Source organism: Bos grunniens, chromosome X (assembly GCF_055505025.1).
Source record: "Bos grunniens cultivar Pamir isolate PY7600 chromosome X, Bosgru_T2T1.0, whole genome shotgun sequence".
Taxonomy (NCBI): Eukaryota; Metazoa; Chordata; class Mammalia; order Artiodactyla; family Bovidae; genus Bos; species Bos grunniens.
The window spans coordinates 58,209,639-58,232,376 of NC_141194.1; the positions used below are offsets into that span (position 1 = coordinate 58,209,639).

Below are 22,738 nucleotides of genomic sequence, written 5' to 3' on the forward strand. Positions count from 1 at the left end.
TCCGTGTGTGTGTGTGTGTGTGTGTGTGTGTGTTTGCTGACCCCAATTCAAAAGTTTAAGTTTAATCGCATGATTAAACTGATGTGATGTGCTTATATAAAATAGGTGAATTTTGCTATTTTAACTCTCACCAGGCAGTTTCATGTCCAAATTCTGTGGCTGAGACTTGGCAAGTACCTTCCTGTAGACCTTGTGGCTGGACACTCCCTCTTCTTTTTATTTTCCTCTTAAAAAGATGGTTTTCTTTTTCCAGCACATGATTTATCTTTCATCGAAATTTCAGTGTCATCTTTGTGCTGTTTATATATAGACCCTTTCCACAGTAGCATAATTTACACTGGTCTGCTGTCTGTGTCCATCCCACTTCCATCCCTGGGGCACTGCTTTCTCCTTCATAAGTCATTGTTTATTTAAGTCTCTTGTGTCTTTGAATACGAATGCTAAGCTTTATCTTCTTACAGCATCTATCTCTAGGACACCACTGGAAGGGAAGATGACAGAAGAGGGTTTGTCTACCGAATTGTAATAACATTTCATTCCTGTCTCCTTAAGACAGGCAGAAGCAGAGATGGACTATCAAAAGATGCAACAGAACCAGATGTAGAAACAGCCAGAGACAGGACAGCCTGACAGAAAAACAGAGATAGCTGGTCAGGCAGGCTGAGAAAGCCCAACAGATGGACAGACTCAGAAATTGTACCTCCTCCCCCAAAAGAGACAGGTAGAAAGGCATACACAGAAAGGGGCAGACAGAGACAGGTAGAAATAGATGGAGACAGAGACAGGGAGGCAGAGGAAGCCAGGCACAGACAGGGACAAACAGACACCCATTCAAACTAAGGCAAAGAATGATGGTTGCAGACAGAGACAGGGAGACAGGCAGAGGCTGATTGACACAGATAGAAAGACAGAGACAGACAGACTGAGAGACAGAGAAAGACAGACGCACACTGAAAGAGAGCCAACAGACATAGAGATAGTGATGGGGAGAGAGAGAGTCAGAGAGAAACAAGGTTGGGGGTGGGGAGAAAGACAGAGACAGATCGGGACAGAAAGGGAAAGACAAAGACAGACGGATGGAGAAAGAGACACAGAGAGATGCAGATACAGACGGATACAGAAGCACTGGAGAAATACAGAGACAGAGACAGAAACATAGAGACCCAGACACAAACAGATTGTCAGAAACAGAGAGAAACAGAAAGATACGGACAGTAAGACAGAGACAGAGAGTGACGAAGATAGGCAGTCTGAGACAGAGACTGAGGAAGACAAAGACAGAGGTAGATAGAAATTAGACAGGGATGCAGACAGACATCATGGAGACAGAGATAGGGGATGACAGAGAGAGCGGCAGACATACAGAGAGGGAAAAACAGAGACAGGGATAAATCCTCATCATTGTCAAGGACCACGTGGTATCCCATAGGGGTACATCTCCTTTAGTGTGGCGTTTACTTTGCTGTTATTTAGCTTGATGGTTTCCTATAGCGTTACCATGACTGTACTTCGCCCTGCCTCCCCATTTCCCCATGCCTTACGAAGAGGCTAACAGAATGAGTATCAACATGGGAAAAGGTTTCTTCCTCATCCTGAGCAGTCAAAAAGAAAAGAAAAAAAAAAAGAGAAAAAATAGAGACAGGTATTGGATAAATTGCCCAAACTGGCAAATGGCAACAGTCAGGGTTTGTGAGAGTTTAAATGTTTAAATGAGTGTATTTCAGCTGTCACTCTTTGTACATTATTGAACATCTTTCTATTGTAAGCGGCAACAAGCAATTTAAGGATTTAAAGCTCGTTGGGTAGGAAAACAAAAGCAGATCTTTCAGTCAAGGTACACTTGTAGCTAAGTAGTCTCTGAATTTCCCAACTGAGGATACCTCTGTTTAGATGAAATGGCATCTTGGCATTCAGCTCAAGAAAAAGTGATTTCAAATTGCTTAGAGAGTTTATATAAAGAAAGTGAAATTCTTACCAAAAAAAAAAAAAAATAACAATAATTTTTACGTTTCAACTGAATCATGACTTACTCTTCTCCCCAGTTATTTTTAAACACAAATAAAATGAAGTCTATTGTTTGTAGTTGGTTAGGTATATGGAATATAAGGGAACACGAGAAAGGGTAGGGGGCTGCAAAATTAAGGGCAAACATCGAAGGATGCAACAGCAGCTCCCTGGTTGAACCATTTCATATAAGTAACTGTCACGTAAATATTACTCTAATACTAGTATGTGGGTTTGGGATAAGGAAGCCTTTCAAATCTCCTTAAAGAGTAAAAGGAATGAATGAATGGATAAAGTCAAAAGTAATTTGTTCACTGAATGACAATGGATAAAATCTAATTGGGAAGAGAAACATAAACCACCAGTAAGGAAAATTCTGATTTCAACTAAGTAAAGCCTTAAATCTGGTGACTGTTTTTTTTTTTTAATTTAAATGTACATTTATTTATTTTAATTGGAGGCTAATTACTTTACAATATTGTATTGGTTTTGCCATACATCAACATGAATCTGCCAAACACCAATAGAGTATACTATTTTTTTAATTTGTTCATCTTGTATTAATTTATCACACTCTTTCCAAGCATGTATTTATTATTTATATGGATTCTTAAATAGTTTTCCATTCTTTGACCTCAAAATGACTCAATGGAGGGAATGGGATGGTGACAATTTGTAAGTTTACAGTAATCAGAAACTAACAAATTCAAATCGTGACTAGTGTGCTTCTCCTTTTGTGACAAAAACACTTTTTATCTTACCCTTTTGATTACTAGTGTGGACTTCTCGTGATGCCACTTCCAGATGCCAAATAATTCCCATGATAATTCAAAAGCGTTCCTTTCCAGAGGTTACCAGACCTGTTTTTAAGCGGGAAAGAGTCTTTCCACGTACAATTCCAACGTCAAATGTTTCTGAAGGGCAAAGGCCATCAGCGTGCTTAGAGAGTGCATTCTGGTGCATAAATAATTCATGGCTGTATGCCACAGAAAAAGTCTGTCTAGTACCGAGATGTCCTCATAGCATCAATCTGCCGCCTTCCACTCCACCCCCAATATAGGGTTGTATAAGATTTGAGGCGTCTTTCTAGGGTTAAAATGCTAGGAAAGTCAAAATAAAGCCAAAGTAACATCAAGATACGATATGAAGTCAACTAACCTAAGAATGTTGAGGAACAACCAATAAAGAGAAGATCATCAGTGTAGCCTGGGTGCGTTCACAGAGTGAGAGATCATGGGAACCAAGTACTACACGCTCAGTGGCAGGGAATGGGGAAAGGGAAGCAATCCAAAGGAAGCTAGCGGTAGTAGTGGTAATGAGTGGGGCAGAGTGGCTCTAAACACGCGAACTGAAAGAGAAACCAAACGGTTTCTTTAACATCCCTTTAATCAAGCTAAAGGAAATGCATATTTTAAAAGAGTTTCCCCAACAGTAGTAGAGTAGGTAGGTTCACAGGTTCTCTCTAAAGTCAACTGGTCTTTGACTTTGCAGAAATGATGGGAGGGGGCATTGATGGATGGTAAACCAGGAGGACAGGTTGCCACTTTAACAGCACAAATGAGGTCTAAAGGTGTTGGGGGAGCAGGGCTTTAAAATTTCTCCTCTTCATAGGCTCAGGTAAACAATCTCAAGTATTATGAGCTACAGTTCAACAAAGACTCTGACAGAGGTGGGCCACCAGAGGTGGGCAAGTCCGGTTGGTCCCGCAGAAGGAGCTGGCATCTGGACAAAGCTGGTCGTCCCTGACCCCAGGAAAAGAGCTGCTCACCTCTCTGAGATTTTGTTTTCAGGAGTCCTCACTCAGGAAAACGCCCCTCTCTGGGGAGGTACAGGAAATTACAGGTCACATATATGGGGAAAACCACATCTTCGTTCTCCAGATTCACCACCTCTAGCTCTTCATCCTTTCCCAGGGAAAGCACCTGGAGTTCTGTCTCCTTCCGGAAAATGGCTCTTCCAGCCCTGTCCAAGGAGGCCAGGCGCAAGCGGAACGCGACCTTTCTCTGCCAGAGTAAGCTGACCCCGAGACCGCAGGACTTGTTCAGCGCGCTGCGCTTGAAAATGATGCGCCGGTTGGCATAGCACACCACCAAGTCCCAGCCGACGTTGAAGCCTGCCCACCGCCAGCTGCACTGCTTATCCCTGAGGAGCTGGCCCCCGCACCGCATGCTGGTCCTCTGGAGGTCGGACACGAAGACATCCACGGGCCCGAGGTCTCTGGTCTGCTCAGCCCGGAGGAGGGCAAGCCACTGCTCTTTGTACACTGGGGTCAGCCACGTGGCAGGGATCAGTGCATCCTGGTCGATGATGCGTGCTGACGGCAGGTCGCAGATCATGTAGGCAAGCCGCAGCTGCTGGAACGCTGGCACGAAGGCTCTGCCCTGCTCGGTCTCCAGGAAAGGGGTGCCCTCTGACTCCTGCCTGGACCTGGCAAACCACGAGTCGGCGTCAGGCAGCAGGTCTCTGCGGGGGCCTCTCCATGTCGGCTGCAGCTGCAGGAACATCCACTTTTTCAGCGTCGTGTACACATCCATCTCTACCTCCATCACGAAGAGCTCTGAAGAGGCAATGACCTCTTTCATGAGATCCAGGCTAACTTCTCTCAATAACTCCTCACTATGCTGGGTCATCAGGTTGTCCAGCAGCCACTGAAGACACATGGCCCTGATGTTCTGGAGTCCGTAGCTCTCAGCAGAGCAGTAGTAGCTGCACACGGTCTGATCACTGACCGTCTCCTTCATTATCTCTCCGCACTGCTGAATCAGCTTGTCCAGCTGCAGCATGCTGGCTGTGGCCAGCATGGGGACCACTCGACCGGGTGGGATGAGCACAGAGTTTCGGTACAGGGAACCTAAAGCCTCGTGCAGTGCCTCACAATCAATGTTCTCGTCAGGCATCTGCAACTCTACAGTATCCATGGTTGTCTCACGCCACGCACCACTGAACATGCTAGCAAAGTATCCTGACCGGCACAAGTAGACCTTGTGCAAGTTCCACTCCTTCCCCAGGGCACGGATCTGCACGTCACTCCCTTCTCCTCTCAGAAAAAGTGTCTTATAAACGGACTCTAAACTGTCTTTTGCTCGCTTCCTGTGAGGCGCTTTTGTGAGCTGCCCTTCTGGGCCTGTCTTCCGCTTGTGGCGCCCTTGGCTAGTGGTGGGTCTGGCCTCTTCGCTCTCCTCCCCTTCCTCTATCACTGCCACTGCTACCTCCTCGGCCTCCTCCTCCCCCTCAGGGGCACCTGGCTCCTCTGGGGCATGCCCCACTCTGTTCGAGGGCATCTGACTGTTTACTGCTCCCATGGCTTTTACCTCAGCGGTACAGAGGGCAAGCTTCCTCACCAGACGCAGCCGCCACTGGCACTAGCTCAGCCCACGGTGTCGTTGGATACGGCTGATGTTTGTGACGTCATCTTGGACGCCACGCAAAGCCACACCCACGAGGCTTTCCCCTACCCCTCCCACTCCCCATCACAGGATAAGTGCACTCTGTACCAGGAATTCCACTCTGTGTATCTTTCCCTCCAGGGATGATTTCTCTGCGGCTCCCTTCGTAGGATAATGGTGGAACAGAGGACTTTGTGTATGAATTTTCCCCATGAATCTTAAGAACATCATTTCCTCTTCCCCATTTGAAATAATTACTGATCACTCCTGTTTTTGGATAATTACGTCTTGGTTCCAGCTCTGTGCTCTATGCACCTTAATTTCTGTAATTATTTTCTTAGGTTATCCCATCATTTGCGGCTGTCAAAACATTTTCTGTGATAAAAGTGGCAATGTGTGCCCAGTCTTTGCTTTTGTCTCTATTTTAGACACCAGCTAAGCATGTAACAAACTTAAACACTGAAAGAAATGAGGAATGAATGAGATGGATTTTGATTTTTGAGGAAATTAATAATATTAAATACTGACAAGTGTTATATGCTAAACAAAGTATACGGTGTAGAGAGAGTGTGGACCTTTCAATGACAAGGAAAGTACAATGCAAGGGAAAAAACTTTGAAAACGGTAAGTCTCTCAGGTCATTTGACCTTGCCTGAGTAGAATGTTTGGGGCTTCCCAAACATTCCCAGTGGTAAACAATCCACCTGCCAATGCAGGAGACGCATGAGGCATGGGTTGGGAAGACTTCCTCGAGGAGGAAACGACAACCCACTCCAGTATTCATGCCTGAAAAATTCCATGAATAGCAGAGACTTGCAAACTAGTGTCCATGGGGTCGCAAAGATTCTGCCCTATTCAAATCATGTGAGTAGAATGTTTACACACTTTGAATAGGACAGGATAACCTTAAATCACATTTTAAATATTCTCTGTTAGATGGCTATAGAAAGTTGATAAGAAGGTCTATATAATGCTTCAGGTTGAGTGGTGCTTGGCATGAGACAAACATGAATACTGACTCTAGAGTTGTGACAGCTAATGGTGAATGGTGAACAGTGCCGCCAGATTCATGGTCTCCGAAGGAGAAGATTTAACTCGGGACCAAAGACAGTCTCAGTCACTTGGAGCATTGTGTAGATTTTATCTAAAGTGAAAGTGACAGAAAAAGCTTCAGACATAGACGTCAGAAGAGAGCAGGAGAGAACCCACCTCACTACTTTAAGCAAGGCGTTATACACTTCTCAACTAGCTGCTGAGACTAGATAAAAGATACCTCAAGACTTCGAGAATTTTTCCAGATCCTTTCCTGTAACATACCTCCTGGGATGACATCAGCACGAGATTAGCCAGAAGGAACAGGTTAACCCAGAGCTACAGCTGTGGAAGTTTTTACCCAGACCTTCTCCCATAACATATATCCAAAGCTTAAAAAAAAAAAAAAAAAAAAAGACATGTCCTTGAATAAGAGATACTGCTGCCTACGAGGCCTACATATCTATAGCAAAGAATGTGAAAAAGAAAGAATGTTTATCTCCTCCTTAAAGGGGCCTTAGGCTTTGACTCCTTATCAACCTGCCTAAGTTAACTCTCTCATTTCCCCCTTTTTATTTTAGGAGAATATTGTTGCTGAGGGGAAAGGGGCAGAGAAATCTGTCAGTAACTGCTTCTTGCAGGTGAGGGGCACTGACCCTAAGTGGTTGAAGCAACATATTCTCCTTACCCTTTTACTTAGGGTTTCTGATCCAAGGGCCCCAAGTAGTAAATACACAGTTATATATGTAAGGAGCAAACAGCAAAAAACAGAATGATTACAATGATTGTAGTCAAGATAGTTTTTCACAAAGGAGAGCTTGTAAACCAAGATTGTATCTGTAACCATGGTGGAACATCAGGGGAGTCCATTTTGAAGAGTGGCCAGAATCTCTGCATCACTGTTACTTTGTCTGGGAAGCCATTGTATCCTTTAGAAAGAACAAACTAGATAAGTAGATTAAAAGGCAGAGACCAAATATCAGTAGATGAATTACTGTAATCAGCAGTCCAAGAATAACCTGCAAGAATCAGGTGACATTTGATAGTAACTTTGATCCTGGTCTGGATAGAGTCAACACTTGGGCTGCCCTATTTATAAGAATGGAGCCATCTGGCATATTCATATACATTTTGAATGTAGGTATAAAAAACCCAGTTAGAAGTAGTTGAAAGAATGAAAACCTGAAATTTAACAGACAAAATAAATCTTATAATTTCTTTTCAGGTGAATGAGTCTATAACCCAGCGTAGACAGGTGCTTGAGGTAGCCAGTTGTCAAAGTTTGTCCAGGTAGGCCTTGGCTTCTTACTGTGGTATTACTGTAAAAGCCAAAATAGTTGTCCCCATTAACAATTTAGGTGCTTTTCTAGGTATGAGAAGATGCAAGAATTTGGGCTCAAGAAAATCTTTACCTGAAAATCTCTAACTATCCAAAGGCCTGTTTTGTCCATTTTTCCAGAACACAGAGCGAGTGCCTAATTTCTGATTTTCACCCTGAACTCCTTTCAGGGGACGTTGAAGGTCAGCAGCTGTAGTGTCCATGAGTTAATCTTTGTAGAGGCAGATAGCAAGTGCCAGTTGCCAGAGCAGGGCCCTTTTATGGCCATGAGTTTGACCATGGTTTGCAGAGCATTTCATTACCATCTTGTTCCATGGTGCTGGGAGGGTTCATTCGCAGGTCTGCCAAAGATCTCACTGATAGGCCACTCAGTGTGTTATTACTGGACTAGGCCCTGTGAGTAACAAAAGTCTCTGGACCACACCTGTCTTACTAGTCTCTTGGTCCAGGAAAATATTCTGTCTTGTTGCTTCTTATATACAGAGTCACACCATTATACTTATGGATTTCATATGGAGCTGCACACCATCATTATATCAGTGGCTCAGTCACACACTTGATAATGTAAGGAACAACACTTCTTGAAGCAGGCAGTATAGAAAACAATATCGTTAGAAGTAATAGTAGAATCATCAGGAAGAACTTCAATCAAGAACTTCTATTAAGTATAGCCCAGTGACATATCCATGTCATCTGATTTCGTTTGCTAAATGACTTTCAGATCAGATCAGATCAGATCAATCGCTCAGTCGTGTCCAACTCTTTGCAACCCCACGAATCGCAGCACGCCAGGCCTCCCTGTCCATCACCAACTCCCGGAGTTCACCCAGACTCACGTCCATCGAGTCAGTGATGCCATCCAGCCATCTCATCCTCTGTCGTCCCCTTCTCCTCCTGCCCCCAATCCCTCCCAGCCTCAGAGTCTTTTCCAATGAGTCAACTCTTCGCATGAGGTGGCCAAAGTACTGGAGTTTCAGCTTTAGCATCATTCCTTCCAAAGAAATCCCAGGGCTGATCTCCTTCAGAATGGACTGGTTGGATCTCCTTGCAGTCCAAGGGACTCTCAAGAGGCTTCTCCAACACCACAGTTCAAAAGCCTCAATTCTTCGGCACTCAGCCTTCTTCACAGTCCAACTCTCACATCCATACATGACCACAGGAAAAACTATAGCCTTGACTAGACGAACCTCTGTTGGCAAAGTAGTGTCTCTGCTTTTGAATCTGCTATCTAGGTTGGTCATAGCTTTCCTGTCAAGGAGCAAGCGTCTTTTAGTTTCATGGCTTCAGTCACCATCTGCAGTGATTTTCGAGCCCAAAAAGATAAAGTCTGACACTGTTCCACTGTTTCCCCATCGATTTCCCATGAAGCGATGGGACCGGACGCCATGATCTTCGTTTTCTGAATGTTGAGCTTTAAGCCAACTTTTTCACTCTCCACTTTCTCTTTCATCAAGAGGCTTTTTAGTTCCTCTTCACTGTCTGCCATAAGGGTGGTGTCATCTACATATCTGAGGTTATTGATATTTCTCCCGGCAATCTTGATTCCAGCTTGTGTTCTTCCAGTCCAGCGTTTCTCATGATGTACTCTGCATAGAAGGTAAATAAGCAGGGTGGCAATAAACAGCCTTGACGTACTCCTTTTCATCTTTGGAACCAGTCTGTTGTTCCATGTCCAGTTCGAACTGTTGCTTCCTGACCTGTATACAGATTTCTCCAGAGGCAGGTCAGGTTGTCTGCTATTCCCATCTCTTTCAGAATTTTCCACAGTTTATTGTGATCCACACAGTCAAAGGCTTTGGCATAGTCAATAAAGCAGAAATAGATGTTTTTCTGGAACTCTCTTGCTTTTTCCATGATCCAGCGGATGTTGGCAATTTGATCTCTGGTTCCTCTGCCTTTTCTAAAACCAGCTTGAACATCTGGAAGTTCACAGTTTACGTATTGCTGAAGCCTGGCTTGGAGAGTGTTGAGCATTACTTTACTAGCATGTGAGATGAGTGCACTTGTGTGGTAGTTTGAGCATTCTTTGGCATTGTCTTTCTTTGGGATTGGAATGAAAACTGACCTTTTCCAGTCCTGTGGCCACTGCTGAGTTTCCAAATCTGCTGGCATATTGAGCCCAGCACTTTCACAGCATCATCTTTCAGGATTTGAGATAGCTCCACTGGAGTTCCATCACCTCCACTAGCTTTGTTCGTAGTGATGCTTTCTAAGGCCCACTTGGCTTCACATTCCAGGATGTCTGGCTCTAGGTCAGTGATCACACCATCGTGATTATCTGGCTCGTGAAGATCTTTTTTGTACAGTTCTTCCGTGTATACTTGCCACCTCTCCTGAATATCTTCTGCTTCTGTTAGGCCCATACCATTTCTGTCCTTTCTCGAGCCCATCTTTGCATGAAATGTTCCCTTGGTATCTCTTGTTTTCTTGAAGAGATCTCTACTCTTTCCCATTCTGTTGTTTTCCTCTATTTCTTTGCATTGATCGCTGAGGAAGGCTTTCTTATCTCTTCTTGCTATTCTTTGGAACTCTGCATTCAGATGCTTATATCCTTCCTTTTCTCCTTTGCTTTTCCCTTCTCTTCTTTTCACAGCTATTTGTAAGGCCTCCCCAGACAGCCATTTTGCTTTTTTGCATTTCTTTTCCATGGGGATGGTTTGATCCCTGTCTCCTGTACAATGTCACGAACCTCATTCCATAGTTCATCAGGCACTCTTATCTATCAGATCTAGGCCCTTAAATCTGTTTCTCACTTCCACTGTATAATCATAAGGGATTTGATTTAGGTCATACCTGAATGGTCTAGAGGTTTTCCCTACTTTCTTCAATTAAAGTCTGATTTTGGCAATAAGGAGTTCATGATCTGAGCCACAGTCAGCTCCTGGTCTTGTTTTTGCTGACTGTGTAGAGCTTCTCCATCTTTGGCTGCAAAGAATATAATCAGTCTGATTTTGGTGTGGACCATCTGTTGATGTCCATGTGTAGAGTCTTCTCTTGTGTTATTGGAAGAGGGTATTTGTTATGACCAGTGCATTTTCTTGGCAAAACTCTATTAGTCTTTGTCCTGCTTCATTCCGTATTCCAAGGCCAAATTTGCCTGTTACTCCAGGTGTTTCTTGATTTCCTACTTTTGCATTCAGTCCCCTATAATGAAAAGGACATCTTTTTTGGGTGTTAGTTCTAAAAGGCCTGGTAGGTCTTCATAGAACCGTTCAACTTCAGCTTCTTCAGCCTTACTGGTTGGGCCATAGACTTGGATTACTGAGATATTGAATGGTTTGCCTTGGAAACGAACAGAGATCATTCTGTCGTTTTTGAGATTGCATCCAAGTACTGCATTTCAGACTCTTTTGTTGACCATGACGGCTACTCCATTTCTTCTGAGGGATTCCTGCCCACAGTAGTAGATATAATGGTCACCTGAGTTAAATTCACCCATTCCAGTCCATTTGAGTTCGCTGATTCCAAGAATGTCGACATTCACTCTTGCCATCTCTTGTTTGACTACGTCCAATTTGCCTTGATTCATGGACCTGACATTCCAGGTTCCTATGCAATATTGCTCTTTACAGCATCGGACCTTGCTTCTATCACCAGTCACATCCACAGCTGGGTATTGTTTTTGCTTTGGCTCCATTCCTTCATTCTTTCTGGAGTTATTTCTCCACTGATCTCCAGTAGCATATTGGGCACCTACTGACCTGGGGAGTTCCTCTTTCAGTATCCTCTCCTTTTGCCTTTTCATACTGCTCATGGGGTTGTCAAGGCAAGAATACTGAAGTGGTTTGCCATTCCCTTCTCCAGTGGACCACATTCTGTCAGACCTCTCCACCATGACCCACCCGTCTTGGGTTGTCCCATGGGCATGGCTTAGTTTCATTGAGTTAGAAAAGGCTGTTGTCCTAGTGTGATTAGATTGACTAGTTTTCTGTGAGTACAGTTTCAGTGTGTCTGCCCTCTGATGCCCTCTTGCACCACCTACCGTCTTACTTGGGCTTCTCTTACCTTGGGCGTGGGTTATCTCTTCACGGCTGCTCCAGCAAAGCCCAGCCGCCGTTCCTTACCTTGGACGAGGGGTATCTCCTCACCGCCGCCCTTCCTGACCTTCAACGTGGGATAGCTCCTCTAGGCCTCCTGTGCCCAGGCAGCCACGGCTCCTTGGATGTGGGGTCGGTCCTCCCGGCCGCCGCCCCTGGCCTCGGGCTTGGGATTTCTCCTCCCGGCCACCGCCCCTTACCTGAGACGCGGGGTAGCTCCTCTCGGCCATTCCTGCGCCCTGTCGGTGAGTCCCACTCAATCAAGAGTAGGCTCCATTATTGGAGCCACCCTGACCCTGAGAGTCAAATTTGCTCAAGATATTCCATTTGTTCATGATAGTCAGCCTGCTTTGTGAAACTGGTTGAAAGTGAAAGTCACTCAGTCGTGTTCGACTGTTTGCGACCCCATGGACTATACAGTCCGTGGAATTCTCCAGGCCGGAATACTGGACAGGGTAGCCTTTCCCTTCTCCAGGGGATCTTCCCAACCCAGGGATCGAACCCAGGTCTCCTCCACCGCACGTGGATTCTTTACCAGCTGAGCCACACGAGGGAAGTTCTGCTAAATACATCACTTACCTTGAGGAACACAAAATCGGCTGTCTCTAGTTGTAACAAATGATGCTTATTCTCCTGATAGAGGCCGTGCCACAATGAGGTTCTATTTGTTATGTAACATCTTATATAACACCCATATGGCATACGCTAACTTATCTTGTGTGTTCAGGATAATTGTTGAGACTCCGTGATATGTTAAACTACACATTCCAGCAGATCTTGTTTCCCAGAAACGGGTGGGGGAGGGGGGAGGGGTTAGAGAGAGGGGATTATCCAGTAACAGTCAAACCAATTTCTTTTAAAAACTCACCAGGAAGGGCTGCTCTGGTGGCTCAGATGGTAAAGAATCTGCCTGCAATGCAGGAGACCCGGGTTCGGTCCCTGGGTCGGGAAGATCCCCTGGAGAAGGGAATGGCAACCCACTCCAGTATTCTTGCCTGAAGAATACCATGGACAGAGGAGCCTCCTGGGCTATAGTCCATGGGGTTGCAAAGAGTCAGACATGACTGAGCGACTCTCTCTCTCTCTCTCTCACACACACACACACACACACGAAGAATAACTGACTCCCTATTCATATAGGCTTTGTGACTTGCTATTCTCACATTAGGGAAAATCATAACTAGCAAGGGTGGTCCAAAACTTGTCTTTGATTCTAACAAAAGTCATGTGGTGCTCAAAGGTGAACCCAGCTGGATTCATTGCCTGGTTTTTATAATCCAAGCCCTTGACTTCAAGTCCTGTTTCAAGGACTAATAATCATTGTGTTTCGTTTGATTACTTGTTTTGCAGTTGGCCAGTGCATCCTGTCTGGAGTCTTAAATGCTATTGCACAGCCCGTGTCACACCAGAGTATTCAATGATGCATTCTACTGCAAAAGGAGCAGGAGAGACCAATCCATGTCCTACTACAGACTACATTCTCTAAACAAATTCCTGATCATCAAAATCAGAGCAATGTTGATAATCTAGATAACATGGGTTAATGGCTTGTGGCCAGAAGGGGGTACTAAAAAGTATCTCTTGACATCCAGGCTAGGACATGTTATTCTCCCATTAGACATTGAAAAAAATCTCAGGGAATGCCAACTTCAGGTGAGATCATGAGATCTTGTCACTCTGAGATCATGATAAAGTGAGACAAAACAAAGGCCACTTCATGATTTTTTTGTTCCTTAGCACAGACAAAAGCAAAATCACTGTACAAATCACCGTATATCCCTCTCCTAGCTAGTATGAGTGACTGCTAGTTTGGGGGTTTTGTTTTCCCCTTTGCTTTGTTTCTTTGCTTGTTTTCAGCAATTGTAGCTTTAACCTCACTCTAATCTATTCTCTCTATAGAAAAGGTTTATTAAGATACTGTCATAGGAATTCCCTGTCTTTCTGACAGTATCCAATCCAGATCAGAGCTCTGCTTCTTTAAAAATTCACCCAAATCACCTAAAACAAGCCCACCTCTTTTTTTCTTTAATTTTTTTTTGAGGTGGTCCCTTTATTTAGTCTTTATTCAATTTGTTACCATATTGCTTCTGTTTTTTTTTTTTTTTTTGTTTGTTTGTTTTCTTTTATGTTTTGGTTTTTGGCCACAAGACATGTGGGACCTTAGTTTCCCCAACCAGGGAGCGAACCCACACCACCTACTTTGGAAGGCAAAGGCTCATCCACCGGACCAGCAGGGAAGTCCCAAGCCCAAATCTCTTAACATCCCTTTTCTATCACCCACGTACTTGTGTGGCCCACAGTTCCTTCACTGTGTATGTTCTCCTTCACTGCAAAGAATAATAAACTCAAATTGTTCAACTACAAATGTGTTCCTGCTGGTCTTAAGCTGGGAGGCATCGAAATATCATATCATGTTAAACCTGATGGCAAAGCAAAGCAGAAGACTCAAATGTATTTGATTTATGTATTTACGTATTTGTATCTAAATGTATTTACAATAACCCCACATGCTATTATTTCTAATGTAAGTTTCAGTTTACAAAGACATTTATTTTGTATCCTTTCAACCAGCGATTTCAAGGCCTAGCGACTGAGAAGAGGGCTAGTATACTGGTGGAGATATTAACAATATGAACAGTAAAAGACCAACCATAAAATATATTGAAAATAGATATTCATGATCGTGGAATGGGAGAAAGAAAGCAAAGGTTGAGTTTTGGACAATGAGTTTGAGATGATGGCCTGACCACCAGGTCAGATGCTGTATGGGCCACAGAAGATTAGACCCAAATTCTTCACATTCCAAAGCACAGGGTTCCAGAACAAACGGTTCCTTTGGGTGGCTGCCAACCTTCCTCAAGCCCTGTCCCCAGCCTCCATAACATCTCAGTAAGCACAGTGAGACAAATAAGACCCTGATGAGACCCTGTAAATCCAAATGTGACCATTCTGTATGTCCGTTTTTCTAACTCCTCCCCATCCCCACAAACATCACCCACCCCCACATAGGTTATCCAGGCGACCTATGTATTCAGAAGCAGAAAGAAATGTAAATTTTACTTGGAATGACTGATTATAGAACAGCACTATCTCACAGAATTCTCTGCGCTGATAGAGATGTTCCATATCTGCGCTGCGCACAGTATAGTAGCCACGGGTTTACATGTAGCCATCGAGCACTTCAAATGCTGCGAGTGAGACTGAGAGACTGAATTTTCCATTTTATTTAATTTTAATCAATTTAAATAATCACATACGACTAGGGGCTACCATCTTTAAGAATATACCTCTACAGCAAGTCTCCTCACCTGTGGTGGACCATACTCAGCCACTTGCCTTCACCCAAAACATGCTCTTCGTGACCGCTTGGATGATTTTAATTCACTTAGAGTCACCACTCTTCATAAAATCCCATGTACAGCAAACACGCTAATCAAAACCATCAGCTGCTTGTAGATTCCTATTTTTGCCATCACCATGTACTATTTTTATTTTTTAAAATAATTGACAGACATCACCAATGTAATGCAGTGTGTTTATGTGATGAATACTGCTCAGAGAATTAAGGATCTTTTGGGTATTCAAATCTTACCTTGAATCTGCCCAGATAGTTTTTGTTCCTTCCACTGCATCTTATTACCCTGCTAGTCTTTAAACCAAGTTTGATAGTTGAAGTTTGCTACTATGTGGAGTGAAATTTATCCTTTGGTGTCTGATCTCAGAATCTAATCATAGCAACTGACATGGAAAACGTGTTCACAGACTAAACCAAACTTTCATCTGCACTGTTAGAACAAATCATTCCCGAAGACTGTTCATATATCAATTGGCTATTGTCTAAATAAATGAGGTAAATTTCAATTCTCTTACTACTAGAAAAAAAAAATTGCCACCTTTCTTTAGAATGTCATGAATAGACAAATTTTACTTCTGAAACACAAGCACTTGAAGAAGTATAAGTTTCAGCTAACATCCTGGTTATCTTCTCCTTACCAGAATCAGTGTCTTTCTATTTATTTACTCAAATGAGGAAGGAATCTACATTTAGATTAAAATTGGTTGCCTGGACTATACGTTCTATTTTGTTCCTTTGTAGATCGCACCACCTTTGAGATTTCCAAGTGGTGGGGCAGACTGCTGGCTATAGGTCTGGATTCAAAGAAGAGGTCTGTGCATGGGCTATGAATTTGAGAGTCTATGACATATAGATGGTGCCTGGAGTCAAGCAAGTAAACCTTAGAACAGGGGGCAGATGACACACCCCTTTCAAGAGATTTATCTTGAATAAAGGGAAGGGCATCAAGGCCCAGGTAGCTGAGTGGACAAGGAAAGGGTGGAACCTCATGAGGGCTCATAAAATATAAATGTGTGTGTGTGTGTATGAATGTCTTAGAAGTCATGTTACTAGCTGAACAGGTGATGACATAAAAACCTTGGATTCTGCTTCAATCCACTTATTTCCGTGTGTGTGTGTGTGTGTGTGTTTGCTGACCCCAATTCAAAAGTTTAAGTTTAATCGCATGATTAAACTGATGTGATGTGCTTATATAAAATAGGTGAATTTTGCTATTTTAACTCTCACCAGGCAGTTTCATGTCCAAATTCTGTGGCTGAGACTTGGCAAGTACCTTCCTGTAGACCTTGTGGCTGGACACTCCCTCTTCTTTTTATTTTCCTCTTAAAAAGATGGTTTTCTTTTTCCAGCACATGATTTATCTTTCATCGAAATTTCAGTGTCATCTTTGTGCTGTTTATATATAGACCCTTTCCACAGTAGCATAATTTACACTGGTCTGCTGTCTGTGTCCATCCCACTTCCATCCCTGGGGCACTGCTTTCTCCTTCATAAGTCATTGTTTATTTAAGTCTCTTGTGTCTTTGAATACGAATGCTAAGCTTTATCTTCTTACAGCATCTATCTCTAGGACACCACTGGAAGGGAAGATGACAGAAGAGGGTTTGTCTACCGAATTGTAATAACATTTCATTCCTGTCTCCTTAAGACAGGCAGAAGCAGAGATGGACTATCAAAAGATGCAACAGAACCAGATGTAGAAACAGCCAGAGACAGGACAGCCTGACAGAAAAACAGAGATAGCTGGTCAGGCAGGCTGAGAAAGCCCAACAGATGGACAGACTCAGAAATTGTACCTCCTCCCCCAAAAGAGACAGGTAGAAAGGCATACACAGAAAGGGGCAGACAGAGACAGGTAGAAATAGATGGAGACAGAGACAGGGAGGCAGAGGAAGCCAGGCACAGACAGGGACAAACAGACACCCATTCAAACTAAGGCAAAGAATGATGGTTGCAGACAGAGACAGGGAGACAGGCAGAGGCTGATTGACACAGATAGAAAGACAGAGACAGACAGACTGAGAGACAGAGAAAGACAGACGCACACTGAAAGAGAGCCAACAGACATAGAGATAGTGATGGGGAGAGAGAGAGTCAGAGAGAAACAAGGTTGGGGGTGGGGAGAAAGACAGAGACAGATCGGGACAGAAAGGGAAAGACAAAGACAGACGGATGGAGAAAGAGACACAGAGAGATGCAGATACAGACGGATACAGAAGCACTGGAGAAATACAGAGACAGAGACAGAAACATAGAGACCCAGACACAAACAGATTGTCAGAAACAGAGAGAAACAGAAAGATACGGACAGTAAGACAGAGACAGAGAGTGACGAAGATAGGCAGTCTGAGACAGAGACTGAGGAAGACAAAGACAGAGGTAGATAGAAATTAGACAGGGATGCAGACAGACATCATGGAGACAGAGATAGGGGATGACAGAGAGAGCGGCAGACATACAGAGAGGGAAAAACAGAGACAGGGATAAATCCTCATCATTGTCAAGGACCACGTGGTATCCCATAGGGGTACATCTCCTTTAGTGTGGCGTTTACTTTGCTGTTATTTAGCTTGATGGTTTCCTATAGCATTACCATGACTGTACTTCGCCCTGCCTCCCCATTTCCCCATGCCTTACGAAGAGGCTAACAGAATGAGTATCAACATGGGAAAAGGTTTCTTCCTCATCCTGAGCAGTCAAAAAGAAAAGAAAAAAAAAAAGAGAAAAAATAGAGACAGGTATTGGATAAATTGCCCAAACTGGCAAATGGCAACAGTCAGGGTTTGTGAGAGTTTAAATGTTTAAATGAGTGTATTTCAGCTGTCACTCTTTGTACATTATTGAACATCTTTCTATTGTAAGCGGCAACAAGCAATTTAAGGATTTAAAGCTCGTTGGGTAGGAAAACAAAAGCAGATCTTTCAGTCAAGGTACACTTGTAGCTAAGTAGTCTCTGAATTTCCCAACTGAGGATACCTCTGTTTAGATGAAATGGCATCTTGGCATTCAGCTCAAGAAAAAGTGATTTCAAATTGCTTAGAGAGTTTATATAAAGAAAGTGAAATTCTTACCAAAAAAAAAAAAAATAACAATAATTTTTACGTTTCAACTGAATCATGACTTACTCTTCTCCCCAGTTATTTTTAAACACAAATAAAACGAAGTCTATTGTTTGTAGTTGGTTAGGTATATGGAATATAAGGGAACACGAGAAAGGGTAGGGGGCTGCAAAATTAAGGGCAAACATCGAAGGATGCAACAGCAGCTTCCTGGTTGAACCATTTCATATAAGTAACTGTCACGTAAATATTACTCTAATACTAGTATGTGGGTTTGGGATAAGGAAGCCTTTCAAATCTCCTTAAAGAGTAAAAGGAATGAATGAATGGATAAAGTCAAAAGTAATTTGTTCACTGAATGACAATGGATAAAATCTAATTGGGAAGAGAAACATAAACCACCAGTAAGGAAAATTCTGATTTCAACTAAGTAAAGCCTTAAATCTGGTGACTGTTTTTTTTTTTAATTTAAATGTACATTTATTTATTTTAATTGGAGGCTAATTACTTTACAATATTGTATTGGTTTTGCCATACATCAACATGAATCTGCCAAACACCAATAGAGTATACTATTTTTTTAATTTGTTCATCTTGTATTAATTTATCACACTCTTTCCAAGCATGTATTTATTATTTATATGGATTCTTAAATAGTTTTCCATTCTTTGACCTCAAAATGACTCAATGGAGGGAATGGGATGGTGACAATTTGTAAGTTTACAGTAATCAGAAACTAACAAATTCAAATCGTGACTAGTGTGCTTCTCCTTTTGTGACAAAAACACTTTTTATCTTACCCTTTTGATTACTAGTGTGGACTTCTCGTGATGCCACTTCCAGATGCCAAATAATTCCCATGATAATTCAAAAGCGTTCCTTTCCAGAGGTTACCAGACCTGTTTTTAAGCGGGAAAGAGTCTTTCCACGTACAATTCCAACGTCAAATGTTTCTGAAGGGCAAAGGCCATCAGCGTGCTTAGAGAGTGCATTCTGGTGCATAAATAATTCATGGCTGTATGCCACAGAAAAAGTCTGTCTAGTACCGAGATGTCCTCATAGCATCAATCTGCCGCCTTCCACTCCACCCCCAATATAGGGTTGTATAAGATTTGAGGCGTCTTTCTAGGGTTAAAATGCTAGGAAAGTCAAAATAAAGCCAAAGTAACATCAAGATACGATATGAAGTCAACTAACCTAAGAATGTTGAGGAACAACCAATAAAGAGAAGATCATCAGTGTAGCCTGGGTGCGTTCACAGAGTGAGAGATCATGGGAACCAAGTACTACACGCTCAGTGGCAGGGAATGGGGAAAGGGAAGCAATCCAAAGGAAGCTAGCGGTAGTAGTGGTAATGAGTGGGGCAGAGTGGCTCTAAACACGCGAACTGAAAGAGAAACCAAACGGTTTCTTTAACATTCCTTTAATCAAGCTAAAGGAAATGCATATTTTAAAAGAGTTTCCCCAACAGTAGTAGAGTAGGTAGGTTCACAGGTTCTCTCTAAAGTCAACTGGTCTTTGACTTTGCAGAAATGATGGGAGGGGGCATTGATGGATGGTAAACCAGGAGGACAGGTTGCCACTTTAACAGCACAAATGAGGTCTAAAGGTGTTGGGGGAGCAGGGCTTTAAAATTTCTCCTCTTCATAGGCTCAGGTAAACAATCTCAAGTATTATGAGCTACAGTTCAACAAAGACTCTGACAGAGGTGGGCCACCAGAGGTGGGCAAGTCCGGTTGGTCCCGCAGAAGGAGCTGGCATCTGGACAAAGCTGGTCGTCCCTGACCCCAGGAAAAGAGCTGCTCACCTCTCTGAGATTTTGTTTTCAGGAGTCCTCACTCAGGAAAACGCCCCTCTCTGGGGAGGTACAGGAAATTACAGGTCACATATATGGGGAAAACCACATCTTCGTTCTCCAGATTCACCACCTCTAGCTCTTCATCCTTTCCCAGGGAAAGCACCTGGAGTTCTGTCTCCTTCCGGAAAATGGCTCTTCCAGCCCTGTCCAAGGAGGCCAGGCGCAAGCGGAACGCGACCTTTCTCTGCCAGAGTAAGCTGACCCCGAGACCGCAGGACTTGTTCAGCGCGCTGCGCTTGAAAATGATGCGCCGGTTGGCATAGCACACCACCAAGTCCCAGCCGACGTTGAAGCCTGCCCACCGCCAGCTGCACTGCTTATCCCTGAGGAGCTGGCCCCCGCACCGCATGCTGGTCCTCTGGAGGTCGGACACGAAGACATCCACGGGCCCGAGGTCTCTGGTCTGCTCAGCCCGGAGGAGGGCAAGCCACTGCTCTTTGTACACTGGGGTCAGCCACGTGGCAGGGATCAGTGCATCCTGGTCGATGATGCGTGCTGACGGCAGGTCGCAGATCATGTAGGCAAGCCGCAGCTGCTGGAACGCTGGCACGAAGGCTCTGCCCTGCTCGGTCTCCAGGAAAGGGGTGCCCTCTGACTCCTGCCTGGACCTGGCAAACCACGAGTCGGCGTCAGGCAGCAGGTCTCTGCGGGGGCCTCTCCATGTCGGCTGCAGCTGCAGGAACATCCACTTTTTCAGCGTCGTGTACACATCCATCTCTACCTCCATCACGAAGAGCTCTGAAGAGGCAATGACCTCTTTCATGAGATCCAGGCTAACTTCTCTCAATAACTCCTCACTATGCTGGGTCATCAGGTTGTCCAGCAGCCACTGAAGACACATGGCCCTGATGTTCTGGAGTCCGTAGCTCTCAGCAGAGCAGTAGTAGCTGCACACGGTCTGATCACTGACCGTCTCCTTCATTATCTCTCCGCACTGCTGAATCAGCTTGTCCAGCTGCAGCATGCTGGCTGTGGCCAGCATGGGGACCACTCGACCGGGTGGGATGAGCACAGAGTTTCGGTACAGGGAACCTAAAGCCTCGTGCAGTGCCTCACAATCAATGTTCTCGTCAGGCATCTGCAACTCTACAGTATCCATGGTTGTCTCACGCCACGCACCACTGAACATGCTAGCAAAGTATCCTGACCGGCACAAGTAGACCTTGTGCAAGTTCCACTCCTTCCCCAGGGCACGGATCTGCACGTCACTCCCTTCTCCTCTCAGAAAAAGTGTCTTATAAACGGACTCTAAACTGTCTTTTGCTCGCTTCCTGTGAGGCGCTTTTGTGAGCTGCCCTTCTGGGCCTGTCTTCCGCTTGTGGCGCCCTTGGCTAGTGGTGGGTCTGGCCTCTTCGCTCTCCTCCCCTTCCTCTATCACTGCCACTGCTACCTCCTCGGCCTCCTCCTCCCCCTCAGGGGCACCTGGCTCCTCTGGGGCATGCCCCACTCTGTTCGAGGGCATCTGACTGTTTACTGCTCCCATGGCTTTTACCTCAGCGGTACAGAGGGCAAGCTTCCTCACCAGACGCAGCCGCCACTGGCACTAGCTCAGCCCACGGTGTCGTTGGATACGGCTGATGTTTGTGACGTCATCTTGGACGCCACGCAAAGCCACACCCACGAGGCTTTCCCCTACCCCTCCCACTCCCCATCACAGGATAAGTGCACTCTGTACCAGGAATTCCACTCTGTGTATCTTTCCCTCCAGGGATGATTTCTCTGCGGCTCCCTTCGTAGGATAATGGTGGAACAGAGGACTTTGTGTATGAATTTTCCCCATGAATCTTAAGAACATCATTTCCTCTTCCCCATTTGAAATAATTACTGATCACTCCTGTTTTTGGATAATTACGTCTTGGTTCCAGCTCTGTGCTCTATGCACCTTAATTTCTGTAATTATTTTCTTAGGTTATCCCATCATTTGCGGCTGTCAAAACATTTTCTGTGATAAAAGTGGCAATGTGTGCCCAGTCTTTGCTTTTGTCTCTATTTTAGACACCAGCTAAGCATGTAACAAACTTAAACACTGAAAGAAATGAGGAATGAATGAGATGGATTTTGATTTTTGAGGAAATTAATAATATTAAATACTGACAAGTGTTATATGCTAAACAAAGTATACGGTGTAGAGAGAGTGTGGACCTTTCAATGACAAGGAAAGTACAATGCAAGGGAAAAAACTTTGAAAACGGTAAGTCTCTCAGGTCATTTGACCTTGCCTGAGTAGAATGTTTGGGGCTTCCCAAACATTCCCAGTGGTAAACAATCCACCTGCCAATGCAGGAGACGCATGAGGCATGGGTTGGGAAGACTTCCTCGAGGAGGAAACGACAACCCACTCCAGTATTCATGCCTGAAAAATTCCATGAATAGCAGAGACTTGCAAACTAGTGTCCATGGGGTCGCAAAGATTCTGCCCTATTCAAATCATGTGAGTAGAATGTTTACACACTTTGAATAGGACAGGATAACCTTAAATCACATTTTAAATATTCTCTGTTAGATGGCTATAGAAAGTTGATAAGAAGGTCTATATAATGCTTCAGGTTGAGTGGTGCTTGGCATGAGACAAACATGAATACTGACTCTAGAGTTGTGACAGCTAATGGTGAATGGTGAACAGTGCCGCCAGATTCATGGTCTCCGAAGGAGAAGATTTAACTCGGGA

At 44.1% G+C, this 22,738-nt stretch overlaps 2 protein-coding genes across 2 annotated transcripts; both read right to left on the reverse strand.

The window, feature by feature from the left end:
- Nucleotides 1-3,372: 3,372 nt before the first annotated feature.
- LOC147340518 (germ cell-less protein-like 1) lies at nucleotides 3,373-5,933 on the reverse strand. Its single transcript, XM_086388514.1, has one exon. It carries the CDS (start codon nucleotides 5,304-5,306, stop codon nucleotides 3,801-3,803), a length of 1,506 nt encoding a protein of 501 aa, XP_086244640.1. The 5' UTR covers nucleotides 5,307-5,933; the 3' UTR covers nucleotides 3,373-3,800.
- A 13,686-nt stretch (nucleotides 5,934-19,619) lies between these two features.
- Nucleotides 19,620-22,180, reverse strand: LOC147340519 (germ cell-less protein-like 1). The gene has a single exon (XM_086388505.1). The coding sequence runs from the start codon at nucleotides 21,551-21,553 to the stop codon at nucleotides 20,048-20,050; it is 1,506 nt and encodes a 501-aa protein (XP_086244631.1). The 5' UTR covers nucleotides 21,554-22,180; the 3' UTR covers nucleotides 19,620-20,047.
- Nucleotides 22,181-22,738: the final 558 nt, after the last annotated feature.

Excerpts from the sequence above, each read along its gene's own strand:
- LOC147340518 (XM_086388514.1), bottom strand. The coding sequence starts at position 5,306 with ATGGGAGCAGTAAACAGTCAGATGCCCTCGAACAGAGTGGGGCATGCC.
- LOC147340519 (XM_086388505.1), bottom strand. The coding sequence starts at position 21,553 with ATGGGAGCAGTAAACAGTCAGATGCCCTCGAACAGAGTGGGGCATGCC.